The sequence below is a fragment of the Sminthopsis crassicaudata genome, chromosome 1 (assembly GCF_048593235.1).
Source record: "Sminthopsis crassicaudata isolate SCR6 chromosome 1, ASM4859323v1, whole genome shotgun sequence".
Lineage (NCBI taxonomy): Eukaryota > Metazoa > Chordata > Mammalia > Dasyuromorphia > Dasyuridae > Sminthopsis > Sminthopsis crassicaudata.
Window position 1 is genome coordinate 635,865,685 of NC_133617.1, and position 22,794 is coordinate 635,888,478.

General features: G+C 32.0%; 1 protein-coding gene across 1 annotated transcript in view; it reads left to right on the top strand.

Moving 5' to 3' along the window:
- Positions 1 to 22,794, top strand: part of UHRF2 (ubiquitin like with PHD and ring finger domains 2) — a 155,657-nt gene that overhangs the window by 107,991 nt on the left and 24,872 nt on the right. The window contains exons 6-9 of the mRNA XM_074282882.1: positions 7,323 to 7,509; positions 12,140 to 12,263; positions 12,822 to 12,929; positions 14,523 to 14,627. Of these exons, the coding sequence (XP_074138983.1) occupies positions 7,323 to 7,509; positions 12,140 to 12,263; positions 12,822 to 12,929; positions 14,523 to 14,627 (524 nt within the window). The remainder of the gene's footprint in view (positions 1 to 7,322; positions 7,510 to 12,139; positions 12,264 to 12,821; positions 12,930 to 14,522; positions 14,628 to 22,794) is intronic.

The window sequence follows — 22,794 nt, forward strand, 5'->3', positions numbered from 1 at the left end:
TTCTTTCTCTGGATACTCTTCAGTTTATTGATATCTTTCTTAATCTAGCATTCCAAAACCTGAAACTATATGTGGTCAGATTATATCATAATAAAATTAGGACTGTTGCCTCCTTTGCTCTGGATATGAAAGCACATGTAGGGCCTGTGTTTGAATTTTGCGATCATCAGAACAGCAAGGACCACAGCGTAGGAGCAAAAAAAACAAAAACAAAAAATTAAAACTTTGATTGTATAGAGACAAACTGATATTTCCAGCAATAAAGAAAAGTCCCAAGAAAGATTTTATTAAATGAATGCATATAGAATTTTTATGGTATCATTAGCTTGATCCTGATGAAAGTTTAAGTGAGATAATTAGTAATTGCTCTTCCATGCCCCTGCTTAGTCTTCTTCCTTTGGTTCACTGCCTCAAGGCTGCTGGTTCTTGGATCTCTCTAGTTTTAAAATAGACTTTATATAAGAAAGAAGATTTATCTATCTCCAGTGATTTTGAGTGTCCATTTGTGTCCAGTGAAAAACTTTTGGTGTCTGTCTCATTTTCTACAACCTTGAAGATTTCTTCATTAGTGGATTGGCAATTTCTTTTAGAACCCTAGGATGTAGTTTATTTGAAACTTCAAACTTCAAATCACAAAGACAGATGCGAGCATTCTCATTATTTGATAAATTATGTTAGAGTTAAACTTCTTGCTAATCATTTTAGTGCTATCCTGTTCAGCCCAGCAATCGTTCTGCTTAACACAAAATGGAAAGGGGGCAAAAAAGAGTTGTGTTCTCCTCATTGTCCATTATTAATGTCCTGTCCATGTTGTCCCTTCTCTGATCCTTTACTTTTTCCCAAAACTTAGTTTAAGGTATTTGTGTTTTCTTTATTGAAGGAAGCAGTGCACAGAGAAGCAGCTCATCTATATCCCATCCTGCATAACTTTTACCTGTGTACAGAAAAGCTTGAGGCATTTTGTTCAGTCTATCTGGTAGTCACCTATCAGAACTCCCTCCATATTTTTTTTTTTTTCATTTCAGCAACAAATTCTTTCTTGTGGGTTAAATCATGGCCAGCATTACAAGTCCTCTCCTTTACTTTTTGATGGATTAAAATTATTAGTAAAGCAAGCCACGAGATTATTGTTCACTCTCGAAAAGAGAAATCCGTGCTGTTGTCCAAAAGTGAAAGAAAGACTCCTTTACAATGATTGCCTTGCCTTGGCTAGACTTGTATCTTGCTTTTTGAACTTCTTAACTGTTTTTTTTCCTTTTGCTCTAGTTTCACCCAAGAATATCAACAATTTCTCTCAGTGTTACTCTTTACTCAGTTGTGCTCCACCATGCTTCTACCCTCAGATCCCTGAAATTTTTCACATAAATATGTCTTCACGTCTCCCTTTTTTCCATCCCATTTTAACTGACTTACCTTTAAATTATATGTATTTTCAAAGTCATATATGTCATAGGTTTCGTGCAAATCTCAGTGATACAGAAGTTTGAGTTTTCCTGATTGTGTGTAGGTTTAGGGTCTATACCAGTGATTTCATGAGTATAGAGCATTTGGGGTAAAAAAATTTTCTTGACCTATAAAGCTTAGTACCTTCTCTGCAACTTTTATTCTTAAAAAAATTATTTGGAACCTGAAAATTTAATTGACTTGACTGATCACAGAATCATATAACCAGTTTGGGTCCAAGGTAAGACTTAATCTCTGTGTTCTTAAGGACCAGCTCTTTATCCATTATGCCATGCTACCTCTTTATTTCTGTATCATGTGTATGTGTAAGTTGTCTGTTACCATATGTCTTATTTCTAGCTTCTATTTTGAATTGATTCTCTTTGAATTTATTGATGTTAGCTTCTGTAATTTGTTTCTCTCATTTTATGTACTTGTGAATTATTGAAGGTGAATACTGCTTTTATTTTTACTGTTATATGTCAAATCTCTGTTACTCAATTCGATGGTTTTCTATTCCATATTTTTTCAATTTAAAATCCTTTCAATTAGGTTTTTCAGACTCCCTGAAAATATATACACAGAGACATGTGAGTTTAAAATATATATGTGTAAATATGTATACATATACACACACATATATATATGTATATGTATAATATCTATAGACAATAGCAAAAATTAACATTTACATAAATTTTGGAAAAATTGGACAAAAGAGAACAAAAAAAGCGTCTTAGAATGGAATTTATATTTTTGCACCAGCGCTTTAAAAAAAAAATCAATTCAGCCAATAATGGAATATACATAATATAGAATAGACATATAGATAGTATAGATACTATTACACCTATGTGATATATACACATACATGTATATAAGCATATATATGTCCATGTATGTGTATATACATATATACATTTGTCATGTGTATTTTGTGTGGTCAAGAGCTAGTTTCTTTTTCCTTTTTGTCTTGATCCAAAAATGTGAAGCCCATTCTCAGATACTATCATTTCTCTTGAATGTTCTCTTTTTTTTTTTTTTTTTTTTTTTCCAGAACATGTGTAACTTTAAATTTTGGCAAGTATTCAAACATATAGAAAACAAAAAGTATTATAAATGGTTATGCATTTGTGCACAAAATTATTATTTAATAATACCAAAAAAAATATGCATGTTGAGTTTAATAAGTACTTAAACTTCTATGTGTTTTTGATGTTTTTTGAATGTTTTCCTCACAGTTAATATTGACCTTTTTGGAAGGAGGTGTTTTTGGCTTTCATCATAAAGGGTGTACTGATTTATGCATTTTGGTTCTACTTTCTTTATATCAGTTCATTGATACCATGATTTTTTTTGAATTGTGAATGTGGGTGTGTACATATAGATGTAAATATAAAATAATGATTTGGGGAAGCACAGTAATAATTCATTGAACTAGAAGTGGTCTAGTAAAACTCCATGGATAGCTCTTTTTCACAGTCTCTAAATTTCTAATATTGCTTCTTAAATTTTTCAGTGCTTTTAATTTTCCTACCTACTCTCACTGTTTTCAGAGATTGAAGTGAATCACTGGGATTATCTGCTCTTTCCTAGTCTTGATTTTCTTACTATTTATTTATGATAATCACTATCAAATAATTCCTTTTCATTCCTCCCTTCCAAATTTATTGTTGTCATTGTAAGTAGATTGCATTATTTAATTTTTGTTCTCCATCCCTAACCACTCAGACCAATCCAATGCTTCTTGGAAGCATTTTAGAGAATTTAATATTAATTTTCCTCTTCTTCAAGTAATGATAAGATAGTTTATCCTAGGATGTAGCTCAATTTTAGTTACTATTTTCAATATATTTAATCTTTCCATCATTTTTCATATTCAATGAATAATACTAATTTGAATTTGAACTAGTATCCTTTGATAAATAAGGTTTTTTTAGTTGTAAAAATTATCTTTTTCAATGTACCTCTAGCCGATGTACAATGTAACTCAAGTGAGTTAAGTGTAACATTTCTTCTTGAAATGTTAATATTGAAAATTGCATTGGTCTACCTAGATTTTATCTCTGAATTCAAGCATACAGATATCCTGAAATGTCCAGTCAGACATCACATTTTGAAGTGAATCTATTGACTCATAATCTTCCTGAGCTTTTCTACTTTTAGTTCAGCTGTTCTTTGATCTTAGTTCTCTGCTTGTCCCACTGTCTGTTGCTTTGTCTTTCAATAGAACAATAATGTTAATGATAACAATCATGTCACAAACATAACAAAAAATTATCAAGGCGAAACCTGTGACTGAATAGATTAATAATCTTACTGGCACTCTGAAATTAAAGCTGAATAAGGAAGGCAAACAGTTAACATCTCCTAGTCTTAATGTAAACATTTGGAACCATAAAACAGATTTGAAAAGCATTTTAACCAAAACCTATACAATATCAATCTGACTTATTATCCTTAGTCAGATAAGAAAGATGAGGAAATCACATAGAACATGTGATAAATAGGTTTTAAAAAGTTAATTTGAAACAAGTAGATGTCATTTGACTAAGCAAAATTAAATGCTGATGCTAGGTATATATCACTTAACCAAAAATGGTTTACCTCTGAATAATGTTTATTAAATAAATAAGATCCTAGAACCAGCATCAAGACTTTCAATAGGCAATACCTACATAAATCAAATCAATAATATTGAGAAAGAAGTATCAAACACAAATTCCAGACCAAAGTCACAGCTGACAAAAAGGTAGTGCAAGACCTGGAAAGAAAACCCGGATAAGAATCCTACCTCAAGATATTCATTAACTCTTTAAATAACTCATTTTAATCTCTCTGTGTATCCGTTTACTTCTTTTTAAAGTGAGGATAATAATATCTACTTGCCAGAATTGTTGTGAAAATCTAATGATTTAACATGTAAAACTTTTTACAAAGCCTGAAATATAACATAAACATTCTATTATTATTGGTACAAAAGGATTACCCAAAAGTTGCTCAAATTTAGTGGGAAAAATGTTATTATCCAGGGAAATGGTAAAACAAAAAGAAAACTCAGTACTACAACACATCTCTGAAGGCTATAAAAGTTTAGAAAGTAATACTTAGCAAGACTTAGCCTAGCAGTTGGACTTAATTAGCATCTTTTCATGGACTGACAAATGACAAACCTCCAAATTATAATACATATCTCAAAGTATCCTGGAGAAATTAACCAATAAAACATGCAACTAGACCATTATTACAGATCAAAACTTTTGCCCATAATGGCATGGAAACATCATTGATTACTAAAATCTTAAGAATGTGTTTAATAGATTTCATCATCCTAAGTACTCATCTCAGAAATAGATGAAATAACAAAAATTCATAGTATAGTTGCATCATAGAAATACATATTTCAATTGTCCTACCTGTGAGTAAAATTATAGCAAAAATTCCTTGAATAAGCCTACAGAGAATGAATTTTCTTCCCAGTACTTTAATTCCATCACAAAAAGCATTTGTTTTATCAGTCTGTTCAATACTCCTTAGTATTGAAACACTACAAAAAGATAATAATAGCTAAATAATGACTTGTTCTCTAGGGTCTTTTCTACTTGAAACTCATTGAATTAAGAAAGAAAAGATGATATTAATAATAATATTGATGAGTATTAAGTTAATAAAAAAATTTTAAATACTGACAAGATAGGCAAGTTAACCATTTAACCCTTTAAAATCTGTAAAGCTTTTTATTTACATTATCTTTTTGGTCCCATAATGACCCCATGAGTTAAGTGCTATAAATCATATTGTTCCTATGTTACCGATCAGGAAGCTGAGGCTGAGAGTTAAATGACTTGTCCAGGGTCACATAGCAAGTAGTTGACAAAGTTTGAACTCTTATTCTGATCTCCTGAATCCAAATCTAGCATTCTTTCCATTATGCTATGCTCATGGAATATATATTTTAATTTATATTTTCAGCATATTTCTCCATTGTTTTATCTTGTTCTATTGTATTCCTCTTTACTAATGTCACTTCATTTTTGCTAATAGCAGTTCATCAGTTATTTCTCTTATGATATATAATATCTTACTTATGTGTTAGAAAAGTTTGTGTCATGAATGATCAGAATTATGTATTAGAAGCTGTACGACAAATTGTGGAGGTTTCTCTCCTTCATGTCCTGAATAATCCTAGGAAGATAGCCAGCTTCTCTCTAATTTCAGGTTGGTAAGGATGTATTAATATTTCTCCAAAGGGGAATCAGTCACCTCTACTTATTTTCTCCTTCTTTAGAGCACCAGGTGCTTCTTTTCCATCTGTCACTCCACCCTCACACTCTCTGTTCTTCTAGACTTCCTTCTGTTCAACATCTTTCTGGCCTCCTGAAAGGTCAAATTTGCCTTCAACTTCTTTGTGTCTTTTGACTTCTTTGTTTCTAATCTGAAAATCTTTTTCCATTTATTTTAAGATCACTTTATTCTCCATAGTAACTTGAAGTATAGAGAAATACTTCAAATACTTTTGAACTTAGCATTATGAACTTAGCATATTTTGTTTTATTAAAAAAAAAAAGAAAGAAAGAAAAATATATTTGAAGCATTGAAGTTCATATGTATAGAATGTTTTTCCTTCTACCCCTTAAAATACTTTGTTTACAATTCTGTTCAGCTACTTTCTTCTTTATGGAGCTTTTCCTGATTTCCCAGCTAGGAATATCCTCCCTCTCCAACAAAATTTAACTTGCATTATGTTTATATACTTATTTATGTATATGTCTTCTCTAATAGAAAGTAATCTTCAGGGCAAGAAGCATTTCATTTTAAAATTTACTATCCCTAGCACTTAGCAATGACCTATAGAAGACACTTAAGTGATTGTTGTTTGAATATATTCTGATATGTACACCATCATTTAAAGTTCTGGCATTTTAAAGTATTTTAATATAATAATATTAATAATAATAAATTAAAATTGAAGCATACTAGAAGAAAATACAAATTTTGCTATCTGAAAGAAATTCAGTAGTCTTGTGGATTTTTGAGAAAATCAAAGTAGCAGTTAGCAATTTTATAGTTTCATGATATAATAAGAATATAGTTTCAACCTAGAGAATATTAGAGAAATAGTCTCCTAAGAATGTAAATTTAAAGATACTGGGCAGGGGAATCCCCACTGCTTTTTCCAGCTATCTAAATTTTATTTTGTGGTTGATGCTTATTCAGTATGCTTCTAAGCAAGATTTTTTATTTGCAAAGTCATTTGATGGTATTTTAATTATTGATGTAGTTTGAAATAGTTATAATGAATTGTTTTTGTGAGAGTAAAATAAATTTAGAACAATATTTTATAAATCATGATGTGGTTTTTTGCAATCACTTGAGAGATTATTTGCTTTTATGCAATATAAATCTGTCATTGAAATTATTTTATAGCATATACTCTTCATTTATTGTCTATACTACTCAATTTTCATTTAGTATTTTGAATTGTTAGTTTTTATTGTTTATGTCAAAGAAGAATTTCTTTAAGAGAGGTATTTTGTGTTGGAATTATTTGCATCCTAGGATCTTAAACATCATAATTACTGATGCAAATACTCTGTGTCTCTGCCTGTCTGTCTCTCTACATATATATATGTAAAATCTTCCTTTTTGATATCATGTGTCATGCTTCTCATATTTGACCAATAAACATTAAAGCTAAGAAAAGGCACCGAGAGAAAAGATACATGGAAGTTTTACCTTTTCTGTTATCTTCTTATGATAATATCCAAAATCAGTTGTTTTTCTTTTCAGCAAATTTTATTTGATATTTTATCTATAAATATTTACTAACAAAATCATATTTTTAAGTCTAAACTTGCTATGATTGTCTTTCATAACAGGAAAAAGTGGCCCTGAATGCAAACACTGTAATGCAGATCCAGATAAGGAATGTCGTTTTTGTTCCTGTTGTTTATGTGGTGGCAAACAAGATGCACCCAAGCAGCTTCTCTGTGATGAGTGTAATATGGCTTATCATATCTATTGCCTGGATCCTCCTCTAATCAAGATTCCAGAAGATGAAGACTGGTAATGTATCTTGAAATTTCAAACCCGAATTTTTTTTTTTTTTTTTCATTTTTTTGGTTTGATTTGACTGATTCTTGAAGTCTTATTGAGTCATCCACTTCCATTTGTTCAATTCTAATTTTTAGTTATCTTTTTAAATCTCCTTTTGTATTTGGCCAATTGAAATTTTAAATGAGTTGTTTTGTTTATTGGATTTTTTTCTATTTCACAAATTCTGTTTTTCAAGAAGTTTTTTTCTTTTTCTATTTCATCAAATCTATTTTTTAAGGAGTTACATTCTTTTTCCATTTTGCTAAATCTATTTTTAAAGGAATTTTCTTTAGATAATTTCTAAACTCTCCTGCAAAGTTCTCATTTCCTCATTTTTCTTCTGACTCTTTTTAAAGATCCTTGTTGAGTTCTTCCAAGAGAGCTTTGTAAGATGGAGACCCATTTCTATCACTCTTTGAGGCTTCATCTGAAAACATTTTGCTTTTAATGTCCTCAGGGTTTGAGAGCTGTTCGTCACTGTCTAAAAGTCTATGATCAAAGCTATTTTTGCCTTTTTGTTCATTTTTAAAGATTTGAGGTCTGGTCTTAGAGCAAAGGGGAACTTGTGCCAAGTTTCCTCTATGGGGCGCAGCAGCTTCACACTGCCCTGAGGCCAATCCCATTATTCTGGGGTTCGGGGGCTTACTGTTTGCCTTTGTAGTTGGGTTGGAGGTCTTACAGCTAGTCTGCTGATTCACTGGTTTCTGAATTAGGACAGAGTAGGCCACACTACTGTACTTTGGCTAAGAGCCTCCCAGTAGATTCCCCAGGGCATGGAGGCCTCTCCACTCAAAGTTGCCCTGCATTTCCCAGTGCTGAGCCATTCTGCCCTCTCCCCCAACCTGATTGAAACAGACCTTTCCTGAAGTTCTTCCAAAATATCTTCTGGTAGAATTTTGTGGGTTCTGTCACTCCAAAACCTGTTCAGAGGCTTGATCTGGTATTGATCTGAAGGAAGCTAGGAAGAACATGGACAAGAACATGTCTACTTTTTGTCATTTTGGCTCTGCCTTCTAGAATATATTTCTTTTTTTATTATTATTATAGCTTTTTATTTACAAGATATATGCATAGGTAATTTTTTGGCATTAACAATTTGCAAAACCTTTTGTTCCAACTTTTCCCCTCCTTCCCCCAACCTCTTCCCCCAGATGGCAGGTTGACCAATACATGTTAAATATGTTAAAGTATAAGTTAAATACAATATATGTTTACATGTCCAAACAGTTATTTTGCTGTACAAAAAAAATTGAACTTTGAAATAGTGTACAATTAGCCTGTGAAGGAAATCCAAAATGCAGGCAGACAAAAATAGAGGGATTGGGAATTCTATGTAATGGTTCATAGTCATCTCCCAGAGTTCTTTTCCTGGGTGTAGCTGGTTCAGTTCATTACTGCTCTATTGGAACTGATTTGGTTCATCTCATTGTTGAAGAGGGCCACATCCATCAGAATTGATTATCATATAGTATTGTTGTTGAAGTATATAATGGCCTTCTGGTCCTGCTCATTTCACTTAGCATCAGTTCATGTAAGTCTCTCTAGACCTTTCTGAAATCATCCTGCTGGTCATTTCTTACAGAACAATAATATAGAATATATTTCTTAATACTTAATACTGCAAATATTTATGTTAGTTAATGTTGTCTTTTATCCATTACTTATTAGATGCACTTCTGCATGTGTGTACATATTATACCCATATGCCCTGTGTGTCTATTTGTCTGCATATCTATCTAGTTTCTCCAAAATTTAAGATTACAATTTTTGGAAATTGTATCTGTTTTTTAAAATGTTATTAAATCTTTGAGATTCAGTTTCCTCATCTGCATAAGAGAAATAGAACAAAAATGTCTTCCAATAATCCTTCTGATTCTGAATCTTTTTGTCCTAGGTGTTTTAATAAATATGTAGTTATCAGATTGCTTATTTATATTGAAATTCTTAGGTAACTTTGAGAAGCAGCAGCAATAAAGATATGTGGTGATAAACACACGGGTTGATGGAATCTGTTGTGCCATCCCAATAGTCTTTTTCATCTTCATATACTTATTTTCCCTATTCCTTAAATACTATTTCATTAATTAGCACATTTAATAAAGAGGTTATAAAAGAAAAAAAGAGTCACATAGGAAATGTTGCATAGAAAAACAGTAATGAAGGCAATAAGGTAACATTGTGCTCCTTTTGGTGGAGTATTGTTTTATATACTGTTAGAAATGGTCAGAGCATCCATTGGTTTTCCTTAATTGTTTTTCTTTGATATAAGAAAGGGCTTATGGCAAGGGAAGTATGGGTGGAATCTGACAAATTGCATTTCAGGATAGTGAAAGAAATAGACCTTGCTCATCCATGAATGTTCAGTTAAAAAAAAAAAAAAGTCATGGCTTTTATTTGTTTATACATTTGTGAATAAACAAATGAATGTGGGCTAATCACTGGTTACCAACCCCCCCCCCAAAAAAAAAAAAAAACAACTCAAGACATGTATTATTTTCTCAGGATATCTCCAAAAGATAGTTTTCTTGTTTTTAAAATGATAGAAAAGATAATTTCTACAAGGAAAGAATAAAAATCCATGTCATTTTTATCTCACTTGATTACTCCACAATTTTTTTTTCTTCACTTCAGCAGGTACACAGTGTTTGCTTTGTTAATTCTCATAAATGCTCTACAGGCTTGGTATTAATTTTTTTCTTCAAGAAAGATATTTTCCTGTCAGTATTGTGATATCCTAGATGACAACTGTTAAGGAGTCCTTAATGTCATTTTATGTCTTTTTTTTGTTTGTTTTTGTTTTTTTAAAAAAATTCACTTCAACTAGTGGCTTTGACTGGTTTGTTTACATAGGGTCAGAATGTCACTTAATATATGCCATTGCTGATAATGCAGCAGTTATTGAGTAATTATCTTTATTGTTATTTGGACTTCTAATAATCTTTAATTAAAGCTTTTCCATAAGATGAAGTCAGTTGAATTAAAAATGATCATGTTAATTTTTCAGCACTAAAAACACCTTTCAGTTAAACATCATTTGATACCATTGGTAATAGTGTATCTTGACCAACTTTCAGCTTCATTTAATTAAGATTGAATAATAAGTCCTTATAAATAAAAGACAAATATAATTTTCAGTCATCATAAATTGTTCATTATAAACCCTTAAACTTAAATATTTTAATTGGATCACTTGAATAATATGGCTGGATTCAACAGCCAAAGTGTACAGAGGAATATATACACTGGAGTTAAAGAGCGAGCCCCAAAATTGGGCCAAACAATTTGCTCCATTATTTTTCAGAGGTTTTGCAATGTAGTCATTTGAAATCATTTGCATAGTATTATTCCTATAAAGTAATAAAGCATCAAGTTCAGCATGGCACAATGGAAAGGCCCCTGAATTTGAAGTTATAGGATCTTGGGTCAGTTCTTGACTGCCACTTAACACCTGAGTGACCTTGAGCAAATTTATTTGTTGCTCTGGTCCTCAGTTTATTCATCTGTAAAATAATAGTTTAGACCAGCTGACTTCTTAGTTCCCTTCTAGCCCAAGAAGTGTGACCCTATGATCCTATCCTATCAAAGATAACCTTATAACCCTGGATGCTCAGGTTACTACTCCACATTCCAAAGACAGAAATATTCTTGTTAATTATTTTCTGAGGCCAAAAGATCCCAAACATTCTCTTTTTTGTGTCCCTAGATAACTGATATTGTTAAACAATTAGTTACTTGACTCTAGTATTTGTGATTATCTTAAACTTCTCTAATATCCAGGGATGTAGACCCCAATTTTAGAAATAGTATTATATGGAAGTCTTCAAACCTCTAATTTTAAAAAAAATTTTTTATTAATAGTTTTTATTTACCAGATATATGCATGGGTAATTTTATAACATTGACAATTGCCAAACCTTTTATTCTAATTCCCCCCCCCCCAGATGGCAGGTTGACCAATAAATGTTCAATATGTTAAAGTATAAATTAAATACGATATATGTATGCATGACCAAACAGTTGTTTTGCTGTCCAAAAAGAAATGAGCCCCATTATTTTAGCCCTGGGAAATAGGGCTTTGATAGAATGTAGGTTGTTGATATTTTGCTTTGGGGTTTTGGTTCCCCCCACTTTTTCTAGCTAAAAAATATCCACAGGGGCAATCCAAAAGTTCATTGGGTAATCTAGGTAAAATCCCATTACAATAAATACAACAAAGAACAATCTTGGTTTTATAGGCCATGTCCCACAGGAGCAGTTGTAGTATAACATTAGTATCTTATTGATATACCTTTCTGACTTTTAAAAAAATCAGTCTTTTTATGAAAATTTGTGATATTTTTGACCATATCATAAGAATTTTGAATTATTCTAATGAAATGTTTTTTAGTCTGACTTAAATATATAAATTTTTAAAGAAATAGGTTTAATTATGTAATACTAGAAATTATCTGTTTGCTATATGTTCACTATGACATAATTGTCGAAGAAATTTTTTCTGTATATTCTCTGTTATAGCAATTAATTCTTCTGGGGTTTTTTTCCCCCAACACTAAATATATCAGACTTTTACAGCTCTACCCCTACTCTTTTTTTCCCTAAGGTATTGTCCTTCCTGTAAAATTGATTCAAATGAAGTTGTAAAAGCTGGCGAAAAACTCAAACAGAGTAAAAAGAAAGCAAAGATGCCATCTGCTAGTACTGAAAGCCATAGAGATTGGGGCAAGGTAAAGAGAAAAATAACTTTTTTCTGCTTTTAAAATTATGTTGGTATTATTTATTGACAATTTAGTACCTAATAGCCATCTCTGCATTTAAAAATTTTAAGTTGTTTTTTAATCTTGTCCTACTAATGAATGACCTCATTTGGGGTTTTCTTGGCAAAAATATGGGAGTGGTTTGCAATTTCCCTTTCCCACTCCTTTTACAAATGATGAAACTGAGACAAATAGGGTGAAGTTACTTACTCAATGTCACATAGCTAGTAAATATCTGAAGCTTGATAAGAACTCACAAAGAGGAGTCTTCTTGACTCCAGGCTTGGTACTTTATCCAATATGGCACCCCATTACCCCATTTAGAAATGGTGAGTAGATAAAATTAAAAAATTTAGGATTATAGCTAAACTTTGATCTTATTATCCATATAGGTAGATGTTAGAATTTTGTTCTTCATATATCATAAATAATAATAAAAGTTTTGTTTCAGGACTGATTGTTTCAGGACTAATTTAGCACAAAGGATAATTTTAATAATTAATTTATTTATGTCTTGTGATTCTTAAGGGAATGGCCTGTGTTGGTCGAACTACACAGTGTACTCTGGTTCCTTCTAACCACTATGGACCTATACCAGGTGTTCCTGTTGGAACCACATGGAAATTTAGAGTTCAGGTAATTTATATTATAATTATCTTATTGAATCATTTAAGGAAATAAATTTTAGTGTTTAATAACTTTTTTTTGGCCAAAGTATCCTCTAAAATATATGGGCATCTCTTCCATAGCTATCTGGGATTTAATAGAGCCAGTAAAAACACAATGTGAAGTATATTATGGAATAGACTTTTAGAAGGTAGACTTGCCTTGAAGGAAACGTTGCCTTTAGCCCTTTAAATTATATAATTTCCCTCAGGGTTTTTTTTTAATGATGCCTTAATTTTATGCTATAGGTTCTGATTTAAAAGTAAAAATCCGTTATTAAGTTGAAAGTTTTATTAGCTTCATCTGGACTCATAAAATATTCTTAATTAAATGAATAAGTTAAGAGTTTGGGAAATCTCAAATGGTCATTTGGGAATAGAGTAGAATGTCTGTGTAGCATGCTTTTGAAAAAGCACCTTAGGTTCAGTCAGTTTATTCTTAACTTCTTCCTTTGCTTTTGATAAATTACATTTATTAATGAAGAAGAATCTTTAACCATGAAAAAAAAAAGTCTAAAGTAAACTTTTTCTCCAATGGCAACCTCTTCAAAGTCTTCGAATTTGAAGGCATCTACTGGTCAGTATTTCTTGATTGCCACTGATGTCTTTGAATTATTATTCCTAGACTATGTAATAAAAAAATGTGAGTATTTCACTGAAGATGAAACAATTTTTGCTAAATGCTTTGCTGAAACCTAGTTTGTTCCATACTTCAAAAAATGTGTTGTAGACACACACCCCACATACTTGGTTTTGAAAATTGCTGTGGTTATATAAGCCATTACTGGATGGTCAGTGTTTAAGTCTAAGGCCTCTGTGCTTTTATCTAGTCCAGTCCTAGATTTGTGGCCATTTTGGTAACATCTGTCAAAAATTTTGTGCCAATAATATAACCTTCAAAGTCCTTTGGGTCACTTTTACCACACAAATGAATAATTTTTAAGCATTAGATTTTGACAACACATATTTTATGATTATGTGATGCAAATAGTGCTATATGTGATCTTGATAAAATGGAACAATGTACACCAGCTCATATTAATTGCTATTAATTGTATCAAAACTGGATTTTTATAATCTTTTTATATAACTAAAAATCAGTTTTTGAGTTCAATGCCCAAGAAGATTAATAAGTATTAAAAACCAGTCCAAAAATTCTTAGAAAAGTTTTAATGTTTACTTTAATCCTAAAGGATATGACATAAAACAATTCTCTAAAATGGTTTTGGTGTTTCTAGATTTTAAACACATGCAAAAAAATTTTTTTTTTACTTATATGCTTCTGGTAACTTTTTTTAATACTGAAATTTTTATTTGATTGAAGTCATGTTATAAATATAACCAAATCTGTTCCTGTAAAAAATATGTAGAGTTCCTAGTACAACTTAACTGTTAAATGTAATTCCCCATTCAGTTTTAGGTGTTCTTGCTATCTTAGAGTCTTGTATGTTCAATGTCAGATTTTTGATGTGTTACAATTTTGTTCTAAACAATGAATTAATTACTTGTTGAAGGTTAGTGATTTCTGTTTCCTTTAAGAATTTCTTCTTGTTTGAATTTAAAGGTGAGCGAGGCAGGCGTCCACAGACCTCATGTTGGTGGAATTCATGGACGAAGCAATGATGGGGCATATTCACTTGTGCTGGCAGGAGGTTTTGAGGATGAAGTTGTAAGTCCAAAAAAATCATAAAAGTATCTTGACTGCATCCTGTAATAAGTGGATTGCACATTATCTGAAAAATGAATGTTATGTTTAAATTACTTTGATCTAGTTTTGACTGAAAATTAAACAAATTCTGATTAAATGCCATTCTGTTTTATTTAAATGATATAAAAGGAACCTCTTTCAATTAACATGATTTATCTTCAAAAATTTGACAGCAAAGGTAATATTATGACACATTTATTAATGTTTGTTAAATGAACTCTATGGTAAAATCAAACTAGTTTATTTCAAAGTTACAAAATTTTTAAAATAATTATATTCTTCACATGTCTAAACTTTTCAGATAGCTACTTTAGCTTAGCTATCATGGAAATTCTGTAAGTATGAAATTAAGAGTTTATCAATACTATGTAACATAATAGCAGTTTCAATTGAAAATATAACAGATATAGTTTTAATTTATACTTAATAAAAGAATTAAAGATAAAAAATTCAAAACAAATATTAACTTTGTTCGCTTCAGTATGTTTTGCTCGATATACTTTTCAAAACTCTGCATGGTGGAATTAGCTGATCATCCATTAATATTCATTGACTACAAGGCAGCTCTCTTAAGTTTTTAATTTAGTTGTAACTAACTAAAGTATTAAAATATTTACTGGATAATTCAGGATGCAGCTATCCTCTTATTTGAACTGATCCAGATGGATGTATTTTATAGGTACAATTCACTGCTATAAAATTCAGGAGCCTATATAGATGCCATCTATAGATGAACAACATAGTATGAAGAAAGATGCTTTTTAAAATATCTTTTATAATAATGTCCATATGGCCATTAAGAAAATACAAGAAAGTAGCATAAGAACATGCTTAGTTATTCTTCACCCACAGTGTTCACCCAACTAATAATCATTGTAGAGTTTTTAATCTCCAATAGAGAAGTCTCATAGAGTTCCGTATTCAAACTTTGCTATAATCCTGGAATAAAACTCAAATTCCCAGCCCTTATAATAATTATTATGTCTAATAAATATGCTGTTGCATTCATTGGGACTAGTCGAAGGGCAGTGTTTATTATGTTTATTTTGCCATCTCTCAATTTCTGCTATTTCTAGAATCACAGCTGATAGAAATGGCCAACAAGTTTCTGAGAAAAATAGGTACTAGTATCTGAACTGAACACATTAGATGTTAAAATACTCTAGCTCATCATTGCTTGGTTAGACAAACCTAGTTTTAAATATTTATAAACTTATAAAGTAGCCTTCTCCCCCCCCCTTACTATACATGTCCAATTGTTCAGTGTAGGATTTTTAATTTTGAATGCATTCAACAGAAAAGTAATGGGATGGGATCATAGATTTAGAATTGGAAGCACTTTAAAGATCATCTATTCCTGTGTTATTTAATCTTGGTCCCATTAACTTTTTTTTTCTCCTTAGTATTTTAATAACTGTATTTCAGTATAATTTGGACTGAAGAGTAAGAATTCTCTCTCCATTGCATTGTTCTCTTAATATACTGATAAGACAATGAAAGAAAAGGATGTTCTTTATAAATATTACAACTGAAATATAAAAGGAGGGGGAAAAACTGATCGTAAAAAGAATAGAAAACAACTGCAGGCTATCATTGTCATTATTTAATTGTTTCATGAAAGGGTAGTTTTTGCTTCAGAAAATGAAAAAGTAGAGTACTGGTAATTTTTTCTCTTAAGTTAACCAAATTTTCTCTACTGCTCTGGTTGGGGATTCAATGAAATCATCCTTGTTTCTCAGATATCTTAAACAAAAAATAAGAGTGACCAAAAAAAAAAAAAAAAAAAAAAAAAGCCAACTTATCACTGGATTACATCCTTAAAGGACAAGGAATTTAAAAATTATAAACCATGCCATCACAAATAAAGTTTTCCTTGTATTTAGAGATTCTCTATTCTTTTCCTCCCCTCCTCCCTCCTTCTTCCCCCCCTGCCCCCCACCCCGAGGCAATTGGGGGTAAATGACTTGCCAGGGTCACACGGCCAGGAAGGGTTAGGTATCTGATGTCAAATTTGAACTCGGGTCCTCCTGACTTCAGGGCTGGTGCTCTATCCACTGCGCCACCTAGCTGCCTTTTAGAGGTTTTCTATTCTCAAGAATAAAAATGGTTGAAAATTACCTATGGAAAACTCTTCTTACATTCCTTGTTTCTGTAGAGTATCGAGGAAAGGGTAACAATATAAGCAATATTATAAACAATATTTGGAGAAGAGTACTTAGTAAAAATTAGCTTATTCTATATTATAAACAAAAGGGTAAAAATAATTAAGTTTAGTAAGTCAAATAATGTACCAGTTTTCTCCAAATACCCAGTCACATTCTCTCAAATGTCATCATTGCTCAGTAACTTTCATTGATACATAAAATATGTAACATACCCCATAATGGTAAATGAAAATTAGATTTTAAGTTTTAGATTCTTTAAATATTAACTTTGATTCTTCTTCAGAAAATATTGATGATGTTTTCATGCAGAAGCTGGACTTTTTTTACATAAAACTAGAATGTGTTTTTTAAGGATAATGTACATTTAAAATTAGGTCAGCTTATAAAATTTGCACTTTTATCTTAACAGTGTGCCTTCAAGTTTGCTGGAATAGGTGTCTCTGCTATAGTTGTGTTATGGATTCCCTATATTTAAAAAGGAGTCTACCATTTTTGGGCTGATATTCAGGACCCTAGAACAAGTACTTTCAGGCTTTCTTATCCCTTTCAACTTCTTACTGGACAGATAGAGCTAATAGATGGTTCTCTTTGGTCTGAGGCATATTTTGATGACAGTTAATGTAAGAATGTGTGAGCTTCTAGAAAAAACAAAGTTTTTACACAAAATAAAGATGCCTTATAATAGCTGACATTATATGAAGCTTTATGTGATATTTCATGACATAGTGTCACCTTTAGCTTTCACAACAATCCTGTGAGGTAGGTGTTTATTTCTATCTCCAATTGACAGTTGAAGAAACTTGAGTTTCAGAGATTAAGTGGTTTGTCCAGAGTCACAAAGCTAGTCAGTAATCTAAGGTCGGATTCAAGCCAAGCCTTCCTGAATCTGAAGTCCAATGCTTTCTGTCCACTATGTTAGGAGTGTCAGACTTAAGGGTGAGCAAAACTCCTAAGTGCAGCATGAATCAGATTAAAATATAATTGGAAAATATTTCACAGAATTAAAATACAACACAACATAGATAATGTCTTTATGTGGTTTTCTAAGTCTACGTGTGGCCTGCAGGATCCATTTCTATTAGTCATTGTTCTGTAGCAGCTAGATGCTTACCATGTACCTGGCATGTCCTGAGGATACAGAGATTAAAGGAAAGGCTCTCCCCTCGAGGAGATCTTGGAGAGATGAGGAAATGACATGAATGTATATTATATACAATAAAATGGCTTATATTTCAGTCAAGTCAGTCAGTCAAACTTCTTTTAAGAGTTCATTCTGTGCCACGTACTGTACTTGGTGCTAGGGATTCAAACAAAGACCAACAAATTCCTATTCTCAAAGATCTCTTAGTCTAATTGGGGAAATAATATGAGTACAGCTATATATAAAAAATACAAAGAAGCTACATTAGAGATAAGTGATAGAAGAAAAATACTAGCATTTAAGGGGTTCAGGAAAGGCTTCTTATGGAAGGTAGGATTTTAGCTGGGTCTTGAAGGGAGTTAGGAAATGGAATGAGGAAAGAAAGATTTTTCAGGAATGGAGGACAGCAATTAAAAATGTTTTGTATAGGAAACAGGAAGGAGGCCAGTGCCATGGATTGCAGAGTACATGGGGTTACATGTTGCTTAAAACTGGAAATTTAGGGGAGGGAATAGTTTTTGAAAGACTTTGAATGCCAAACAAGGGATATTATGTTTACTTCTGATTTTGTTTAATTCCTTTTTTGTTTAAATGAAGTTTTATTTGTTCATTAGTTATAAATGTCTCTCTTTAAGATATTGTCCTTGACTAGAATCTGGCTTTATGGGGGGAAAAAAACATAGTAAAATAAACAAATCATTGGTTAATTTTATCTTTTAAGAAAAAGAAAAATCAATTTGCCAGTATCAAAAATGAAAGGAGTGAATTTGCCATCAATGAAAAAAAAAATTAAGGCAATTATTAGGAGCTATTTTGCCGAGTTCTTTGCCATTAAATCTGACACTCTAAACAAAATGAATGAGTATTTGCAAAAAATATATAAATTGTTCAGAGTGACAGAAGAGGAATAGCTTACTTAAATAACCCCTTCATAACTCCATCTTAGAAAAAGAAATTGAATAAGGCACTAATAAACTCTCTAACAAAAAATACCCAGGGTCAGATGGAATCACAAGCAAATTCTACTGAACATATAATGAACAATTAATCCTAATACACATATAAACTAGTTGGTTTTTCCAAGGCAAAGTAACCATATCAATTTCTTTTATGAGACAAATATGTTGCTGATACTTCAACTAGAAAGAGTTAAAACAGAGGAAAAAAATTATAGACCAATTTCCCTAATGAGTATTGATGCAAAAATTGTAAATATTAGCAAAGAGAGTACACAAAAAACCACCAGGTGGTGTTTATACTAGGAAAGCCAAGCTGGTTCACTATTATGGCTCACTATAATTGTCCATATCAATAACAAAAGCAATCTAAATCATATGATTATTTCAACAGATACAGAAAAAGCTTTTGACAAAATACAACACTCATTGCTGTTTAAAAAAAAAAAAAAACACACACACATACACACTAGAGAACATAGGAATAAATGGATCTTTCCTTAAAATTGTATCTGTTTAAAACCATTAATAGCATTGTCATGGATAGAGCAAGGATGCCCATTATTACCACTGTTAGTCATTATTGTATTAGAAATGCTAGCTATAGCTAGAGAAGAAAAAAATTGGAAGAATTATACTAGGGTATGAGGTAGGCGAAATTCACTCTTTTTCTATAATGTGATGGTAAACTTAGAGAATCCTAGAGAATCAACTAAAAAACTAGTTGAAATGAACAATTTTAGCAAAATTGTGGGATATAAAATAAATCCACATAAGTCAACAGTAGTTCTATATGTTAGCAGCAAAGTCCAACAACAAGAGATAGAAAAAAAATTCCATTTACAATAATCATGGACAAAACAAAATTCTTGGAAGTTACCTGTCAAGATAAACCCAGTAATAATATGATCATACTTACTTGTTTGTTGATCAATGCACATCTGAGGTCTATGCTCATAGCTACTCCTTTTTGACCCATCCTGCATGTGAGTATGTTACCCAAAACTAGGTAGTGGGCAGCAGATCCTCCAGATGGCACTTTGTGCCTTTACTAGCTCGGGAATTCCCTGGGATTTCTTTCTGTCCCAGTAGTCCCTGTTATTTCTTGGCCCTTTTTCAATAAGAGGGTGTTAGAATGTTCCCTACTATAGCACAGAAACTCCTGGGTAAATCCTATTCCTAATATCTGCAGATCTCTCAGTCTCCCTGAACTGCCCTCAGCTAAACAAGTGACTCATTGTGACATTTTGTTTGTTTTCTACATCAGAATTCCATCTGGCACATTTTCTTGATCTTTGATGAGATTAGTTAGTGTGCAATGTTTCCTTTTCTTTCAGCAACTTTACTCTGCCTCCCAATCCTCTCAGGGATAAAGTTTAACAATTTTTCTCCCCCCCCCAAAAAAAAAATGAACAACCCATTTTAAAATTTTATATTCATTAAATTTTTTCTATCATTTTCTTGAGTTTAGATAATCAATAAAACAACGTATCAAGCCCTGTTTTATAGTATTTGTCTGTTTTCAGGGTATTCACACTGAAAATTTAACAATTGGTTCTCTGTTTTCTAGCACACCTCTGCCTTTAAGCCAAGCTGTGCCAGTTCTAAGCCAATACCCAAAAAAGACTAAAGAATAAATGACCGTTTTTTTCTTTTTTTTTTATAGACCTTTTATGTGCAAAAAGCACCTTTATAGCATCTTTTTGGAGATGACAGAAAACTGGAAATGAGATATACAATAATTGAAGAATAACTGAATAAATTATGGTGTATGATTATTGTACAAAAAAATGAGGAAATAGATGATTTCAAATATGTAAGAGAACTTAAATTGATACAGAATGAAATGGGCATAATTAAAAGATGAATTTATACTGTTAAGATCAATATTTTAAGATGATAATTTTGAAGACTTTTTAAAATGGCAAAGTCAATAATTTATACAAAGATAACACTTTTAAAACAAACAATTCTTTTTTTTTTTTACCTCATCTGTAAATTATTTATTTATAAAGGTTCTCTCTTTTTCCAAATCCTAATAAATCTATGACATTCCAACAATTAAAATTATGAATGATGAGCTTTTGTCCAAGGATGTCTATATCCCATCAAGGGAACAAGTATGATTAAGTTCTATCTAGTTGTGTTTTTTTTTTTTTTATTCATTTTTCCAAATTATCCCCTCCCTCCCTCCACTCCCTCCCCCTGATGACAGGCAATCCCATACATTTTACATGTGTTACAATATAACCTAGATACAATATATGTGTGTAAATACCATTTTCTTGTTGCACATTAATTATTAGCTTCCGAAGGTATAAGTAACCTGGGTAGATAGACAGTAGTGCTAACAATTTACATTCACTTCCCAGTGTTCCTTCTCTGGGTGTAGTTATTTCTGTCCATCATTGATCAACTGGAAGTGAGTTGGATCTTCTTTATGTTGAAGATTTCCACTTCCATCAGAATACATCCTCATACAGTATTGTTGTTGAAGTGTACAGTGATCTTCTGGTTCTGTTCTTTTCACTCAGCATCAGTTGATGTAAGTCTCTCCAAGCCTCTCTGTATTCCTCCTGCTGGTCATTTCTTACAGAGCAATAATATTCCATAACCTTCATATACCACAATTTACCCAACCATTCTCCAATTGATGGACATCCATTCAACTTCCAGTTTCTAGCTACAACAAAAAGAGCTGCCACAAACATGTTGGCACATACAGGTCCCTTTCCGCTCTTTAGTATTTCTTTGGGATATAATCCTAATAATAGCAATGCTGGGTCAAAAGGTATGCACAGTTTGACAACTTTTTGGGCATAGTTCCAAATTGCTCTCCAGAATGGCTGGATTCTTTCACAACTCCACCAACAATGTATCCGTGTCCCAGTTTTCCCACATTCATCATTATTTGTAAAACAAACAATTCTTACAACTGTAAGAACTATAATCATTGCCGTAGCCATTCTTGATATTGGACAACCAGTGATGAAACATGCTCTCTGTTTCAGAGGTACAGACTAAGAAACACATATACACCTACTTAAGCATGTGCATGTGTGTACACATACAAATACATGCATTTGTGTATAGCCATGGGGGGGGGGGTATTTTATTTATTTATTTTCTGAAAGCCTTCCAGATCTTGGTTTCAGTGGAGAAGCGAAGTAGAACCCTGCCACCACTTCTCTGGTCTTTACTAGTTCTCCCTGAATCCAAAGGTTTGTACTTCAGCCTCCAGCCACAGCAAAGGTGGAAAATGGAATGAATCTATGACAGCGTTCAGAGTTCAAGAGCTTCTAGTGTGCTTGTCCTTCCTGGCCCTGAGAGCTTCTTGCTTATATGCCCCACACTGAGTATACACCAATCATTACATCACTAGGAAACCATTATTTGTTGTAGGATTAAATGGATGCTAAACTAGATTTAACCATTGTCTCCTCAATTCCATTTAGTACCTTGTTTCAAGTTCTGGCCCATAACATCTCCTTGTAGGATTAAATCAATCATACTGAACCATGCTAAATTAGATAACTATTGTCTCTATCAATTTTACTGACTTAGCACCTTGTTTCAAGTTCTGGCCCATGACAGATTGGGAAGTAGAGAGAGAAATAGATTTCTGTTAAAGTTTTTAAATTAAAAAAAAAATTTTAAATGTTAGAAAATAAACTTGGGCTTGCTATAGATGTGAAAAATGTACCTTTAGATTAGACTACTTTGTTACTAGTTTTATTTAATTGGCTTACTTTGTGATAAGAGACTTTTCATGAAGTGATTGTTGTACAGTTGTTTTAGCAAAGATGCTGGAGGGCTTTATCATTTCTTTCTCCAGCCCACTTTACAGATGAGGAAACTAAGGCAAG